At 36.3% G+C, this 17,651-nt stretch overlaps 1 protein-coding gene across 1 annotated transcript in view; it reads left to right on the top strand.

Moving 5' to 3' along the window:
• LOC115214450 (leucine-rich repeat-containing G-protein coupled receptor 5-like) overlaps positions 1 to 17,651 on the top strand; it is a 524,866-nt gene that overhangs the window by 404,568 nt on the left and 102,647 nt on the right. Inside the window, exon 18 of the mRNA XM_036504410.1 lies at positions 7,413 to 7,518. Within this exon, the coding sequence (XP_036360303.1) occupies positions 7,413 to 7,518 (106 nt within the window). The remainder of the gene's footprint in view (positions 1 to 7,412; positions 7,519 to 17,651) is intronic.

The raw sequence follows: 17,651 nt of genomic DNA, 5'->3' as shown, positions 1-17,651 counted from the left end.
TGGCTTGAAATCAATGAATATCATATTCTGTCAAAAGGCTTTTCCCCGAAATATAGTGTTATTGATTTGTCTGTTTCTTTCTGCTCTGTTACACATTCGATTCGTTGGCCTGTTGTAAAAGAATTATCCACAGTCATGTCCCGATAGCTTATTTCTTTGATAGGCGGAACTTTAGTTTGTTTTGTATTTTTCTTTAAGTACAATATTAGCTGCGAAGTAAAACAGTATTATCAAGCAAAGCTACCCTTGCTGGTATATTCCTTGCAGATATTTTAGGAACCATAGAGCAATAAATGGTAAATATGTAGGCAAATTTGAAAACGCTGCGTGAAGAAACGAAGCAAGGTACCTCAAATCGGGTATTTTATTGCTTCTGACAGGTTACCACCTTTTCGTTTTGCGTTGTTATAAGTTTCAGTGTTTCATGTTTAATCATTTCGTATCTTATAACAAGATCGAAAATTTGCGGCGAAGGCCATGCAGCTGACGTTATATGCCTAGATGTGTCTAATCAGCTCTAAGTGGGAAGCGAATAGAAGGCAAATTCAACTCACAATGGTGAAGTTTCAGAATGTATGTATATATATATATATTTATCTATAAATATATATAAATAAATATATGTATATGTGTGTGTGTTTGTGTGTGCATGCTTGTATATGTATGTATGTATGTATGTATGTATACATATATATGTATGTATATGTGTGTATACATATATATGTATGTATATGTGTGTATACATATATATGTATGTATATGTATATATATATATATGTATAAATATATATACACGCACATATATATATAATATATATACACTCGTGTATATATGTGCATATGTAAATGTATACGTGTACTGTGTCTGCACACATGCCTGACTGGACCCAAATAATGACAAATTAGAAAAAGATTATCTTCACCATCACTTCCATTCTACTCATACCCTACAATCATATACTAGTTTTTTCCTGTTCTTCACCATCTCTTCTTGCAATCCAGCCTTTTTTGGGGGCCTAAAAATCTCACTTTTTGCCACACCTAATTTTCTTATAAATTGCTCCACCCGCCAAAGAAGCACCCTGCCAAAAACACTATGTATGTGACTTGAAAACCAAAGTACACCTTTCTGATGAGGGTTAGAAAGTCCCAATCAGTTTTCCTTGTAAAACTGAATGGACGTGGGTGTGTGCACGAGTACGTGCATGCGTGTGCTTGTGCGTGCGTGTGTGCGTGTGTCTGTCTGTCTGTTTGTCTATCTGACTGTCTGTGTGCGCCGTGTGTGTATCGATTTTCCATAAAAATAGTCCGATTTGTAATGAGCAATTTGTTTTTAGATATATAGAAATGTCCTCAATTGTAGTTGTGAATTAAATATATAATTAGACAAATCACAGGGATGATATGTGTTTGTAAACTCTTTTACGAAAACATTATGAAATAATCAATAGGTTTTTATTAACGCTAAATACTTATCCTATTATTCTGCTATTACTCTATATTCTGCTTATGTCCCTAAAAAAACCTCTGTATCACAAGTTGCTCTCAAAAACAAAATGTTAACTATAAAGCGGACATTTTGTAGATGCCATCAAAAATTGTTTCATCTTCAACAACACAAAATCTGGGCAATACAAATCACATGATTAATTAGTTGAATGAGTAGTTTTCAAACTTCTGATGTATAAAGTTAGTCATAACTCTGCTGCTGATGCATTCTACACGAATAAAGAAGACAAGAGTAATATTGAGGGAAATAATTAAAATTATATATCACGAGAGAGATGATGATTTTGATGTTAGTCGTGGTTTTTAGATTTTAGTCTGAAAGCTTGTTTCCCAACCACACTGTTCCGGCGTCAGACCAGCTGCATAGCACCTTAGGGCAAATGACTTCTACTATAGCTTAGCCTCTGGTAGACCAAAGTCTCGTGAGTGGATTTCGTAGACGGAAACTGAAAATAGCTTATCGTGTGGGGGTGTGTGTGCGTGTGTGTCTTTGTGCGATGAACCTTCTCAAATAACTCTTCATTGCCGCTGACTTGTTCACACGCTTCAACAATTCTTTGAGGATGTCCTTGTTCTAGAATCTTTTCTGAATACCCATTGGGATTTAATGCAGCCCCAAAAGAAAAAGACCATGAGAGTTGAATCTGATGACCGTGGTGCCCATTTCACCACCGCTTGACAACCGGTGTTGGTTTGTTTACGTCCCCGTAACTTAAAGGTTCGGCAAAAGATTCCGATTGACTAAATACCAGACTTTAAAAAAAGTACTAAAACCTCTTCAACACGGTACTCCCATGTTGGCAGCACCTAATTTCTGAAACAAGTAAAAGATAATGCGTGTGTGTGTATAGAAAGTTGTGTGGTCACGATAACTCCCATGCATCGAGTCCCCCATTTACGGAAAGGTGACTGGCCTGTAAATAAGCAATCTCGGACAAAATCCTAGGTTGCCCTATGGCAAAGCATAGCACTCATCAGTCATCCTGCTAGAGTGACGATGAAATCTTGAAGCTCTCAAAAGAGTGGAAATGCCACTATCTTTGGAATTCCCGACTGTAGGAGGAAATGGAATGCAAGACTGTCTTGGATTTCTTCCCACTAACTCAGAAACGCGTCCACAAGTAATCATATGCCGGGTGAATTTTCGTTATTTTTTCCTCTATGCCGACGTGAATTGTTTTTCGAGTATACATTGTCTGGGAGATTCTTCTTATAGTAGAAGAAATAGTTAATTTCTTTGGTTGCTATTTCTAAAAGTTCGGTATGTGGCAAGGCAAATTTTTTTGCTGAACCCTAATTATGATTATACTCATAATAATATAAAGTAATATATATATATATATATATATATATATATATATATATATATATATATTATATATATATATATATATACATACATACATATATATAAATATACGTAAACATATATATATGTATATGTGTACACACACACACATTCACACACACACACACACACACACACACATATATACATATATATATATATATATATATATATATTATATATATATATATATATACAGATCTGTGTATTCTCTATAGATATACGTGAAGAAAAGCTCTCAGTATATAACGGAGATATACATACAAACTCGCACACATACATATACTCATACATACGCACACATCTATGTACATGTGAGTGTGGGAATAACATGCACGTATTGAAATCAATTCCTTGTATAACTTTAAATTGTATGCGATTTTTTACAATTAATTAGGTATAAACCACGAAGTAAACTTATACTATCTTATAAATACGCATATACAAATGTACACGTGCGCGCATGCGTGTTCATTTTATAATGTGAATTATTCATCACGTTATGATATTATTAATTACAGAGAACTTAAGTTGTTAATAGTGTGTGAAAGCTGTCATATGTGCAAATGACTCAACTAATGTATAAATAATCTAACGATTATTAGAGAAATAATTACCTCCTTACATATCTGCGAGCATTCACCTTCATTCTTATCAATTTCTAAAAGTAAAGATTTCCCATTAGTTCCTGTATCACGCAATAATGCTGACTACTACCATATTCTTTCAACTCTTGACATTTAGGTCGTCTCTTTTGGCCTGTTTTGAAATTAATCATTGGAGACACATATTCGATGCAGCAGTGTAATTATGTTGTCACAAGTCTTATTTAGATTAGTGTTTCTGAAACAATTTTCACTTCTTTCACTTTTTCCCTTTTCCTAACACTTCTTCAAAATACTTTGGCTACAATTCAACATCTCATCTCATCTTTATCGTACATACGCGTTAAATTAATCCAGAGTAATCCATTTCCGGTTACTAGTTTGATATAGGTGACTACTTACCGCAGCGCAATCCTACTAAAAGTGAGTAGAGGTCGTATATATTCGGATTTGTTTATTTTTTCACATTTCTAGGTCTATTATTTTTTGATATTATCGTTGGTATTGTTTTGTTGTTGTGATAATCCACAGCCATTCTTCTTTTAATTACTCCCTACTCTTCAATTTGAGCTCAGTTTGTTTCGCTGTGTCGTTTTCTCATTGCCTTAGAAGTCTTCTGAATGATCAACTCCGATCTCTCGGATAACACTTGACGACCACACATTTATACTTGTTGGCTGTGAGCCTTGTTATTCATCCCAGCGGAACTTCTGTTTCTAGTATTCTGCGATCACATCACTTCACTCTTTTCGCGATTTGAAAGCGTTTTATCATATTGGTTTCAAATTTTGGCCCAACGCCAGCAATTTGGGGGCAGGAAGTAAGGCGATTACATCGACCCCCGTGCTCCTTTTATCAATCCTGAGCGGATGAAAGATGAAGTCGACCTCAACAGAATTTGAACTCAGAACACGAAGACGAACGAAATGGCGCTAAGCATTTCGACCGGCGTGCAAACGATTCTGCCAGCTCGCCGCCTCAAAGCAGTTTATCATATTACATTTTTAAAAAAATCCCTAAACTTAATATTTAGATAGAATACAAAGACTAAAGAAGGCAGTACAAAATCTCCCTCATCGCCCAAAATAGAACGGTACCATTCACTTTAAGAAACACTCTTTAGATTAACAGTTTTAGATAAATTCCGAGTTTACACTGATTCATTTTTTTTTTTTTTTGGTTTTTCATGTTTGGAGTCTGATTTATTTTCATCATAGTATAAGTTAAGAAAATATCGGATCTAATAATTTTCCTTAACACTCAATTACTAAGCCTCAATCCCTAATTTCCTAACAAATTATCTTCTTTGTGCTCTAATCGTAATTGTACCGAAAGTGCTAGTTACAAATATATAAATAAAATTAGAACAAATATGGTATCTTATATATCTTTTATCTTCTACTTGGTTCAGTCATTAGACTGCGGCCATGTTGGGGTACCACCTTGAAGAATTTTAAGTCGAATAGTTAGACCCTAGTATTTATTTTTATAAGCCTAGTATTTTTATTCTATCGGTCTTTTTTGCCGAACCACTACTTTTAGTTTCCGTCTACCGAATCCACTCACAAGGCTTTGGTAGGCCAGGGGCTTCAGAAGAAGACACTTGCCCAATGTGCCACGCAGTGTTACTGAACCCGGAACCATTTGCTTGGAAAGCAAGTTTCTTACCACACGGCCATGTCTGTGCCTGTATATTGCTAAATGTAAACTCTGGTATAAGTTAACGATTTAAAACCACAGAAGCAAAATGTAATTTCATATCATATATTATCCCAGCCGCAACAATTATATCGATTTATAATTTTAAATGTTACAAACGTTACAAATATAGAACGATATTTTTTTTACTTGACGAGTCAGCAGTTAGAGAGAATGCGCAATGCCTTCACAGGCCTTCCGGAGTGATAGCATTAATATCCTTTTCGATCCATAGCTAGTTAACACTTTAGAAAAAGGCTTGAGCATGAAGGGATGTTCAGAATATCGATGTTCAAGGAAAAGAAAGTTCTTAACATAGTGATAAGTACTGAGATTAGTAAGTTAAAATACAAGAAAGTTGATAACAGAGGAGACGAACAGGCCGTAAATACCACAAGGGTATAGCCTATGTCTAACCAGCTCTGAAGAGCAGGGGTCATTATAAGAGTAGTCAAAAAACAGAGGAAGGAGATAATGTACCTAGAGGGTGACTGGTTCTGAATTGATACCAGTTAATTGGGTTCGGATGTAGCCTCGGATGTTAGTATGTACTAACATCCGAGGATGTAGCCTATGGGTTTGGTATGCGGTGTATACCTTTTGAGTGAATGATGCAGAATTCGGAAAGCAAGGGAAGAACTAATGGTATTGTTGTCGGTGCAAAACGGGTGTTTTGGGATGTGATGATACGTAAGTTACTGATATATAAGATAAACAGAATGGTAGGCAAACCTGACTCCTGAAGAATGCTGGAAGTGATAGAGTGAGGGCAAGAAAGAAATCCGTTAACACATGCCGTGAGAGTGCAATTTTATAGGACGCTGCCGATTTAAGAGATGAGAGCCGGGTGGAACTCGTAGGCGGATAGTTTCGATTGGACGTTTGCATACCAGTCACAAGCGAAAAATTTGATGACGTCGAGGGTAAAATGGCATTCATCTAATTGCTCCACTGGTGGTGACATAAGTCAGTAGATCTGGCTTAAAAGAAACTGTACTTTGGTCGTTAAGGGGAGAGAGTATTCAATGTGTTGGAGGACGTTATTGCTAATGGCTATCTCTGTCGCTTTCGATGTATTGAGTGAGTGCGATAGATGCAGTAGGGTGATAGTTATCAGTGTCAGAGGGTTTGTCTTTCTTAGAAATGGAACGCACTATAGTATGCTTCCAGATATCAGGTTAGAACCTCGTAGAGAGGGAAAAGCTGAAAAATAAAAGAGTTAGCCCTAAGGCGCAAAATTTCAGAGTAATAGAAAAGATATTATCAGGGTAGGTGGTCTGGTTTGTTTGAAGCGATTAAAGGTACTTTCGCACTTGGTGTGTATATATGAAAGGTATTGCATCTGGAAGTTCACAAGGAGAAGGATTTGGATGATATTTGCCAAGAGTGTGTAGTGTTGTTTTAATTGGAAAGTAGTCAGCGAAGATATAACCTATAACTACATTTGTGCTATTCACAGTACCACCGTTATTTGTAGCGGAAGTGAACATAATCCAGGCAAGTTGGCGGAAATTCTTTTGGAGCCCGCTATTAAAATGCTTTAAATGAGAATAATTAAAGATTATGTACATGTTTGAGAGAATTTTATTCATGACATTTGTTGTACAGTATTTAATGTTGAATTCATTTGTGTTGTTTTATAACAAAATTCCAAATAGTTGAACTTAACAAGAATTTGAATTTGCAGACTATTAGAGGGACACGCTTTTGCAAGAAACATAAAAATATTCAACTTAAGGAGTGGCTGTGTGGTAAGTAGCTTGCTTACCAACCACATGGTTCCGGGTTCAGTCCCACTGTGTGGCACCTTCGGCAAGTGTCTCCTACTATAACCTCGGGCCGATCAAAGCCTTGTAAGGGGATTTGGTTGACAGAAACTGAAAGAAGCCCGTCGTATATACATATATGTACGTGTGTGTTTGTCCCCCCAACATCGCTTGACAACCAATGCTGGTGTCTTTATGTCCCCGTAACTTAGCGGTTCGGCAAAAAAAGACCGATAGAATAAGTACTAGGCTTACAAAGAATAAGTCCTAGGGTCGATTTGCTCGACTAAAGGCGGTGCTCCAGCATGGTAGCAGTCAAATGACTGAAACAAGTAAAAGAGTAAAAGAGAGAGTAAAGAAAACAGTGTTACAGTTTTTAAAAATGGGAAACTAAGTCAATAGTCTGGGAAATAAAAGTGGGATTGCTTTAAGAATTTCTTTTTTTTTTTTTGCTATTTTCAGTTTCTCACTATTTTTTCTTTACAGAATGGAGTGAAGCCTTTAGAATTCACCGAAGAGATATTATGGCTAAATTCTGAAGGCACTGACTGGGATCACTTCAGTAACATGACAAAAATATGGAAGCCAGTAGGTATGTTAAAACCAACAATGCCATTTATGGAAGTCACATTATTTTGCTGTCTTTTCCTAGTGCCATGAGGCAACTGCATGTCTGTTGTAGAGCTGCTGCCTGCGCCAGTAAACCATATCGTTGTTATCTGAGTTAATACTTTGTAAAGCTGCTATCTGAGCCAATAGCTTGTAGAATTGTTGTCTCAGCCAATACATTACAGAGCTGTTGTCTGATGTTATAGGTGTAGAGATGTTCCCTGAATCTGTACTTTGTGAAGCTATTGTCTGAATCAACAGGTTATAGAGATGTTTGAGTCAATAGGTTGTAGAGGTGTTGTCAGAGTTGATGGGTTATAGATATGTTTCCTGAGTCAGTACCTTTTAAAGCCATAGTTTCAGTCAACACGGTATAAAGATGTTGTCTGAATCAATAAGTTCTAGATGTGTTATCTGAGTCTGTAGGTTATAGAATTGTTACCCGAGTCAATAGTTTGTAGAGCTATTATCCGAGTTAGCAGGTTGAAGAGATGTTTTCTGGGTCAATAGTTGTAGATGTGTCACTAGAGTCAACACACAGAACACTTATCGTGTGAGTTAATTGGTTATAGAGCTGTCTGAATCAATAGGTTTTTGAACTGCTGATCAAACGGAGATATTTTAAATCCTATCAGTGGAGCTACAATCTTTCCTCTGTAATAGCACTCACTTCTCAGTTGTTGAAATTACCTCCAAACAAATAAATTCGAAGGGAAGATAAATATTTCACTTTTACGCTGTGAAGACACAATAATCTTCAAATTCTCTAGTGATAGTCTGTCATGATAGAAGTGCTAAAATCACGTGTCAGTTTGTCAACTCTTTTCCCAAAATTGCAGATGTCCATATCCCCCTCTATTACTATTTATATTTCCTAACAATTCAAGAGTTTAAACTATATATTGACTTATTAATCTTATTTCATTCTTATTAGCCTAATAAATCCCTAACCTTTCTTTGTAATTGCTAAAATGAAAGAAAATAATATACGCAGAGGATATCAAAATTAAATGTTCAATTAATATATAATAGACTTTCTGAGAAGGTTTTTACAGTCTCTGTAAATACCAGTTTCAAATGTCTAGTCACAAAGCGATTCCAAAATGGATTTGTAGAAATCTATTTTCACAGCATTTCTTATTTACTATATCTTATCTAATTATTATTAAATAATTGAATAATGAATACGTTTGAAATAGTGCACAGATCTTCTATATGAAATAGAATATACAAACCAGAGATATTAGAGGCGAAACTGAAGTAAGCTGTTTTCTACTTCAAATTTAAACCGTGTTGACGTTCAAACTTCTTAGACACTTCTTGTATTGATTTATTTAAGCTAGACATAATGGACCTAGGCATTTTAGCGGCCGTTGCGATGTTCTTGCTATTAGTAACGACATTATCAATGAGGCTGTTAAGGTGGCGAGCTGGCAGAATCGTTACCGCGCCATGCAAAATTCTCAGCGGCATTTCGTCCGACTCGACGTTCTGAGTTCAAATTCCGCCGAGGTCCACTTTGCCTTTAATCCTTTAGGGGTTGATAAAATAAGTACCAGTTGAACACTGAGGTTGATGTAATAAACTTACTCCCTCCTCCAAACCTGCTGGCCTTGTGCCAAATTTTGAAACCATTATTAACGAGTGTGATAATGTGGCGATCTGGCAGAACGGTTACCGCATCGGACAAAATGCTTAGCAGCACTTTTTTCTGACTTGACGGTGAGAGTTCAAATTCCGCCGAGGTCGACTTTGTATTTCATTGTTTCGGGGATCGATAAAATAAGTACTATTTGAGTAATGGAGTCCATGAAATCGACTTACCCCTCTCCAAAATTGCTGGCCTTGTGCAAAAATTTGAAACCATTATTGTTAGTGTCAAGCCGGCGATCTGGCAGAATCGTCAGCCCTCCGAACATGATGCTTCGCGGCATTTCTTCCGATTCATTACATTTTGAGTTCAAATTCTGCCGAAGTCAATTCTGTCTTTCATCCTTTTGGGGGTCAATTAAATATTTGCCAGTTGAGCACTGGGGTCAATTAAATATTTACCAGTTGAGCACTGGGATCGATGCAATTGGTCAAAATTGTTGCCTTTCTGCTAAAATTTGAAATTATTAATGTTAGTGTTTAAGACGTGGAACTGGCAAAATCGTTAGCCCGTCGAACAAACAGCTTAGTTGCATTTCTGGTTGCTTAAGTTCTGAGATAAAATTTTGCCGAAGTCGACTTTGCTTTCATCTTTTCTTGGGAGAAGGGGATTCCATAAAATAAGTACCAGTCAGTTACTGAGGTCGTAAATGACTTACCCATTCACGACATAATTGCAGGCCCTATGCCAAAATTAGAAAGAACTATTAATGTTAGTGAAAGGGCAACGATCCGTATCGTTAAAGTTGCACCACTAAAGCCTATGAATAAATGCTTTGCACTATTTGTTCCTGTTCTTAACACCTTCAATTCAAATTCCACAGAGGTCAACTTTACCTTTCATTTCTCCAGAGTCAATTAAATAAAATGCCACTCAAGGAGTGGGGTCGATGGTGTAGACTAATCCCCACCTCTTACATTTGCTGACATGTGCCTAAGTCAAAATACTTGTTAAAGTTAATGAAGAGAAAAGGGTTCAGTCGTTGATCAAAATCAGCTCATAAACTGACACAGGAGATTACGTGCAAGGGGATTTCACAAGAATTCAAGTATTGATTTATCACTATAATACAAAGTCATTGATTTAAATGGAAAGAGAAGTTATGGTGTGACATTCATACTTTTTTTAATATTATCAACAGTGCAAATGAAATAATCTGGCATCAACCACCAATAAGAAGCGATCCACAGATTTGGTTCGACCTGAAATCTCTTTGGGTTATTTCCCTTTGCATGGGTGATGAACTGTTAAGCTAGCTTAAGTAATTCCTGTAAACAATTTTCAGAAGCTGGTTGAGACGGTTGATAGAACTTTCTTACTAATTTTGTCTTGCTATTCCGGTTTTAAAACCTGCTTTCCTCTAGGAAGCCTATTCTATTAAATGACTGAATGAAAGAAATCAATAGATATTACTGTTAAGAACGTAGTACAATCGAATACAGAGACCTAGCCTTCTATGGTGATGATGACGATAAAAATAACCACCTCTTACAATATCACACAACGTCACACGGTGCTTAGAAAAGAATTATAGCAAACTGAAATGAATTGGCATTGTTTTCTTAACCCCGGAAGAATTACATTCAAAATTTAAAGGAATGCCAGGTTTCCTTGATAATGAATGATAGCAAATTTTGTTAAACGTATCTAAATGAGTACAAAGGGAGAAATAAATCGAACAAATATAGTCTACAATATTACATATTCCGTTATGGCAACGAGCTGGTAGAATCGTTAGCACACTGGGTATAATACTTGAAGCATTTCGTCCGTCCTTACGCTCTGAGTTCAAATTCTGCCGAGGTTGACTTTGCCTTTCATTGTCTTAAGATCGATAAAATATGTACCAGTTGAAGACTGAGGTCTATGTAATCGATTTATTCCCTTCCTGATCCTGCTGGCCTTGTGCCAAGATTTGAAACCGATATGATTTATATTTCTTTACCGATTCCAGTGTTCAAGGTTTTTTCTAAATGAAAGTAATTAATTGAATGCTTATTAATCATCGACGATTACAATAAATCTGTGTACATTTATATTTAACAAGTTTGTGTACACTCAAATGTGGAAATATCTTCGCTACGGTAACTGTCGTAAAAGAGAAATTACCTTTATAGACATTAACTGTGAAAACACACTGAAATGATATATCAATGGCGTAATTAGACTGCAAGCACGTTTACTGCGCCTTTGTGCTTCATCAGTTACAGATAACGGATCTGTCGTTCATATTTCACTAGCAACTGCTCTTTCTATGTAAATAACAATAAATAAATTTGTTCGCGTAAGCAAAATTTTGTCAAGCTCAAATTAACACTCATTGTCTAAAAGCAGGGATTCTCTTAGGATATAGTTACCACAAAGGGGTTCTTTCTACATTTGTGTGTATTTGAATGAGCTAAACATAAATGTACACAGCTCTTTTCTAATCATCGCTGTGTAGTGATCATTTAATAAATTATAGCTTCTCAAAGCTTACAAAATGTAAGCGCATAACACCGAAAATTTATCATATAATATATATATATCATATATATATGCAGTTTAATGCTGAAAAATTCCAGGCCCTGCGATATTAGCCTCCAAAACTATATATGAATCTTACAGGGTATACTAGTCCACAGGGAATTTTAATCTCAGACCCTAAATCAGTGAGGGACCTGGGTATCGACATGAGTGAGGATACTTCCTTCCGAGTGCACATTACCAGGATGGTGACAAAGTGCAGACGATTGGTTGGATGGATCCTGAGAACATTCAGAACCAGACATAAGGAAACCATGATTGTCCTCTGGAGGACATTCTTTCTCAGCCGCCATCTCTTCAGTTATCGGGCTCTAAAAGATAATGGATTTAGCGAGGAAAATAACCTATACACCTACCACCAGTCCATTAATAAAGAAAAGAAAGCACAGGAATAGGAAAACTATCTGGTTCACACACCCCTACTCACCCGAAGTGACCTTTAATAGAGGCAAGTATTTCTTAGCACTGATAGACAGACATTTTCCAGTCAACCATGGTTACAGAAAGCTCTTCAATAGACATAACTTAAAAATCAGTTTCAGCTCAACTACTAATTTTTTAAATATAATCTCACACAACACACAGAAACCACAAAATAAAACCAGCTGTTTTTGCAGCGCTAAAACTTTGTGCCCGCTAACTGGAGACCATCATTTATGAAGCCACCGTGGACTCTTTTTCCACTAAGGACACGATTTCGGCGAAGAAATACGCGGACCTTACGGAGGGTAATTTCAAGGCCAGGTTCAATAATCACACCTTGAGCTTCAGGCACTGAGATAAAAGGAAAACGACCAAATTATGCAGTCATATATGGTCCTTGAAAGATGGTGTTAGTTACACCATCCATTGGAAGATCTTGGCCCAGTGTAAGCCCTACACCAACGGCAGTGGAAAGTGCGGTCTTTGTGATATAGAAAGATGGCTTATCTGGAAAAGCAGCTTAGACCCCGCCACATGTCTAAGTTCAAGAACTGAACTTTTCGGATCATGTCCATATGTGGCTAAATATCTGTTACGCTTTTGGTCCCCCGAGATAACAGATAGGACTTGTTTTTTATATTGTGTCCACGTACAAGCTTTTTATCTCTTTACTTATATTTCTTATATATTTTTATATATTTTTACATATGTATAGAGATATTGTTGTATAGGTTTATTGCTCATATATTATTTACACATATTTTTTCTGTATTTTACCTTCCACACTGCATTTTTCTTGTGCGTATATAGGTGTGTATATGATTTTTGGGGCGCGCGTATGGATGTGTGTGTGTGTGTGTGCGTGTGTGTGCGTGTATGCAGAAATTATTTTTTGGCGAATGTGAGGATGCGCATGTGTGTGTTTCAAGAGAGTGTGCACGAGCATATGCACATAGGCACATGTATGTCGGTGTGCGTACGCGCATGTGTATGTATGGACATGCGTTCATGCCTGTTCGTCATGAGCAAGTTTACACCTTTACTTTTTATTCTTATTGCTTATTTTTTACACTACACTTTTTCTGTATTTTGCTTTTAGCCCTGTTTTTTCTTGTGCATGTGCGTATATAGACATGTGTGTGAACCTCTTTTGTGTGTGTGTACCAGCGTGTATGCGGGTATGTGTATATTTTTATATTTTTTGGCAAATGTGTGGGTGAGCATGTCTGTTTCAAGTGAGGGTGGATGAGTATATACATATAGACACATGTACGTGTGTGTGCGGGCGCGCAAGTATATGTTTGGACATGCGCGCTTACGCGATTACTATGAACATTTTTACTCCCATACCTTTACCCCTTCCCTTATTTAGTGGTGATTCTGATAGCTCTTTTGTCTTAATAACGGTCAATCACACAGTAATATATGTATATATGCATGTATGTATATATATACATACACATATACGCACGATTTTGGTTTTCCTACTGTTCGTAAGGCTAGAAAGTATTTTGTTGTATGGTCGAAAAATGTGATTTTAATTTAAAACCCATCTTCTTTTGAGGAAGTATTTTTGTATTTTAAGCCTATTTGAAGTTTTTTTTTTTGTTTTCCTTTATGATTTATTGGTTTAATCTTTATATCTACAGCGCTCTACCCCTCATGCCATTCATTATAATATATCTTTATATATTTTTTTTAATACTTTTTAAAGACATTTACTGTTTATTTAGTTTACCTGCTTCCTCTTTTTATCTTTTCCTGGTTGTTATTAATTCCCTGAATTTCTATCCACTCCTTTAATTGACATGAAATCAATATATCTTATTTTTATTGACCAAACCAGGCTAATTTTTGTCTAGTCGCTTCTTCTATATATTGTATATATATAATTCTTTACTACCCACAAGGGGCTAAACACAGAGGGGACAAACAAAGACAGACAACGGATTAAGTCGATTACATTGACCCCAGTGAACTGGTACTTAATTTATCGACCCCGAAAGGATGAAAGGTAAAGTCGACCTTGGCGGAATTTGAACTCAGAACGTAACGGCAGACGAAATACGGCTTCGCATTTCGCCCGGCGTGCTAACGTTTCTGCCAGCTCGCCGCCTTATATTGTATATATATAAAGAGAAACTTTTGTGCGTATACTTGAGTTGAATCGTTGAATTGTTGTTGTAACTATGCTATTCGGATAATTTTACGAGCTAGCTTTCTATATTTGCATTGATTTGTAAATATGCAGTTGTATTGCATGAAGCCGAGCATTCATATTAATGCAAACATATAAACATAATTTCCTCCGTGCTGTGCAACGGTTATTATCCTAAGGATGTCAAGTGGTTAAATAAACATATTCACCTCTCAAAGCTCCTGACTTTTTATGGATGATTATATATATATATATACGTAGTCTAACGATCACCAGAAAATCGGACGAAGGTGGGGTGGTTCTGCTAACAAAACTAATTTTTCACAAAACTTATCATTTTAAATGCAAGAGAAGGGAACAACCGATTATATTGACCTCAGTACTTATCTGCTACTCAAGTATCTGTATCGATCGCAGAAGTACAGAAGTCAATGTGAACTTCGGCAAACCTTATACACAAATCGTAAGGAGCTAGTGGGAGTAACCTGTAAGACCAGTGTTTTATCAAATAATAATAATCATTTCTACTACAGGCACAAAGTCTGAAATTTTTTAGGAGAGGGAATAAGTTGACCCCAGTGTTTCATTGTACTTAATTTATCGAAAGGAAGAAAAGCAAAGTCGATCCCGGCGGTATAATAATAATAAAAATAATAATAATAATAATGATAATAATAATAATAATAATAATAATAATAATAATAATAATAATGGCAGCGTGAGACCAGGCTTTGGTTACGAACTGGAGGGTCAATCTTAGGAATGAGCAAGTGTCTATGCTGTGCTGTATCTGCAATAGAGTGGATGAAACCATTGCCCATTCACGAACGAATGCCCTACAAGTTGTGGCGACACGACCAGGTAGCGAAAGTGTTACATTGGAAACTGTGCGAAAAGTGGGGGCTAGAGAGAGGCAAGACGTGGTATGAGCACAAACTGCAGAGAGTAGCGAATCGGAGACTAGCAAAATCCTCTGAGATTTCCCAATCCAAACAGATCAGGTGCTAGAACATAACAGACCGGACTTAGTGGTGGTGGACAAGGTGCACCACATATGCTATATAGTTAATGCTACATGTCCCTTTGACCCACGAATAATCAAGAAGGAAGGCGAAACGATAGATAGATACTACCCTCTTAAATATGAAATAGCTCGGCTATGGAAAATGAAGAAGGTGAAGAAAATGCCAATTATTGTTGGGTCCTTGGGAACAGTATCAGAAGGCATCAAGAGAAATATAAAGGAAATTGGAATAGAATGCCCAGTAGAACTGTTATAAAAGATTTATATCCTTGGCACGGCCAGAATAATCAGGAAATCCTGAGATAGCTGAAAAAAGCGAATAGGGCTGCAAGTAGTAAGTCCGCTACGCATGCAAGACTCCAAGAGCGCCAACAAAACCTGTAATAAAGTAATAATAGTAATAGAATGAATAATATTTTTCATAAATTCAACCAGCACAAAGGGAATTAAACAAATGCATTATAATTTGTATTATTCTTTATAAATGAGACTATTAAATTACATACACTATAAAAAGCAAGCCTTCCATATATTGATGTCGCCAAGGATAGATGATACATCACTAGACTATGAGAAATTATTCAAATATAAAGATGTGGAAATGAAGATAACCTTCATATGAAATTTAAAGCAAAAATAATTTTTATAGCAACAGATGCCTTAAGAATGGTTTCTAGTTATAAATACTCAGCCAGTATTCATGAAAATGCGACAGCTGAATTCTATGAATTATTAAATGGATTAGAATCAATACCTGACTTTCTTCTTGAGGCGAAAAAGATATTGAATCCTAAAAAGAACACCAGACATCTTCAACTACTGTCTGATACCAAATGATCTTACATTCTTTTTATAACTAGAATTATAGCTGGAGAACAGAAGGAGTATCATAAAATGATGCATGTTTGTAAAGAGTAACTATAGGTGAACAAGAGAGTAGTATGAATTGATAAACATGGCATGACGACATACGACACTTTTAGGTATTATCGGGACTTCTCGTAAGCAAACTTGCCCTAATATTGGTTTCAAATTTTGGAACAATGCCAGCAATTTCGGGACAAGGGGTAAGCCGATTACATCAACTCCAGTGATCAACTTGTACATATTTTATCGATCCGATGGGTTGAAAGACTAGGTCGACCTTCGCAGAATTTGCACTCAAAACGCAAAGACGGGCGAAATGTCACTAAGCATTCTGTCTGGTGTGTCAACGATTCTGACAACTTGCCGCCCAACATAGATTTAAAATTTTGTTACAAGTCCAGTAATATTATGGAAGGAATATGTCAATTACATCGACCCAAGTGCTAACGATTCTGCCATACAGCCCACTTACGCTGCCTAATTTTAAGATGGTATATCAACCAGGTGGTGTCGAAATGGAAAACAAGATCACTGCACAGCAAAAAGAAAATTAGAAGATCCAGCTCTGTCTTCTTAAGAGTAATATTTCATGCACTCGCTATCTCCTCTATTTTTTCTTCGTTTTCACTCCATTATTTTTTTTTTAAATGAAACCACTAACGGTTAAAAATGCTACGGACAAATTATAAACCATTTTCAGTGTATGGATGCTTTTTAACTACTTACAAGTGGTAACCTTTTCAAAACTGGTGTTTGTGGGGATAAGCTTTATGCTCATACTTTCTCCCAACGTTTGAAAGTTTTCCAGTATACTGTCGTCTATTTAAGATTAGTTGACTGCTTTTTTGCAGCGTGAAAGGTGTTTATAAGTCATTTAAGAAACATACAAAATCCGTTAGATTCACTTCAACATTTAAATTAATTTGTCAAAATATTTTCGTCGCTTTGAGACCGCGACCTGTTCACTGACAAAACTTCTTGCAGCAAGAAGTTTTGTCAGTGAACAGGTCGCGGTCTCAAAGCGACGAAATTATTTTGACAAATTAAATTTAAATGTTGAAGTGAATCTAACGGATTTTGTGTGTTTCTTAAATGGCTTATAAACAGCTTTCACGCTGCAATTGTTTTCGTTCCAGCACACGATCTCAGATCAAGTCACTTGCTATGCAAGTACATCTCCGTAACTGCTTTTTTGTTGCCCAGAAATTAATTTCATGCTGCTGCTTGAATTCATTTAATTGAATTTATTAAGTTTTTATCTTTCATCAAATTTTCTTATTTGAGGCCCATCAAATTCTCTACCTTTTATCTTTTCACTGCTCAGACCGTGAAAGGTGCTGCAGATATAGTGAAAGCATGATAAGTTTGATATGGAGTAGAAGTAGAATAGTTTTTTTCCCAGTTGAACTAAAAGTTCTTCAACCACATTAAAAGACCTTAGAACTAATGTTTGCTGTGGCCTTTTTT

Source organism: Octopus sinensis, linkage group LG7 (genome assembly GCF_006345805.1).
Source record: "Octopus sinensis linkage group LG7, ASM634580v1, whole genome shotgun sequence".
In the NCBI taxonomy this organism is placed as follows: Eukaryota; Metazoa; Mollusca; class Cephalopoda; order Octopoda; family Octopodidae; genus Octopus; species Octopus sinensis.
The sequence above is the reverse complement of the archived record's forward strand: the minus strand, read 5'-3'. Positions and strand labels throughout refer to the sequence as shown.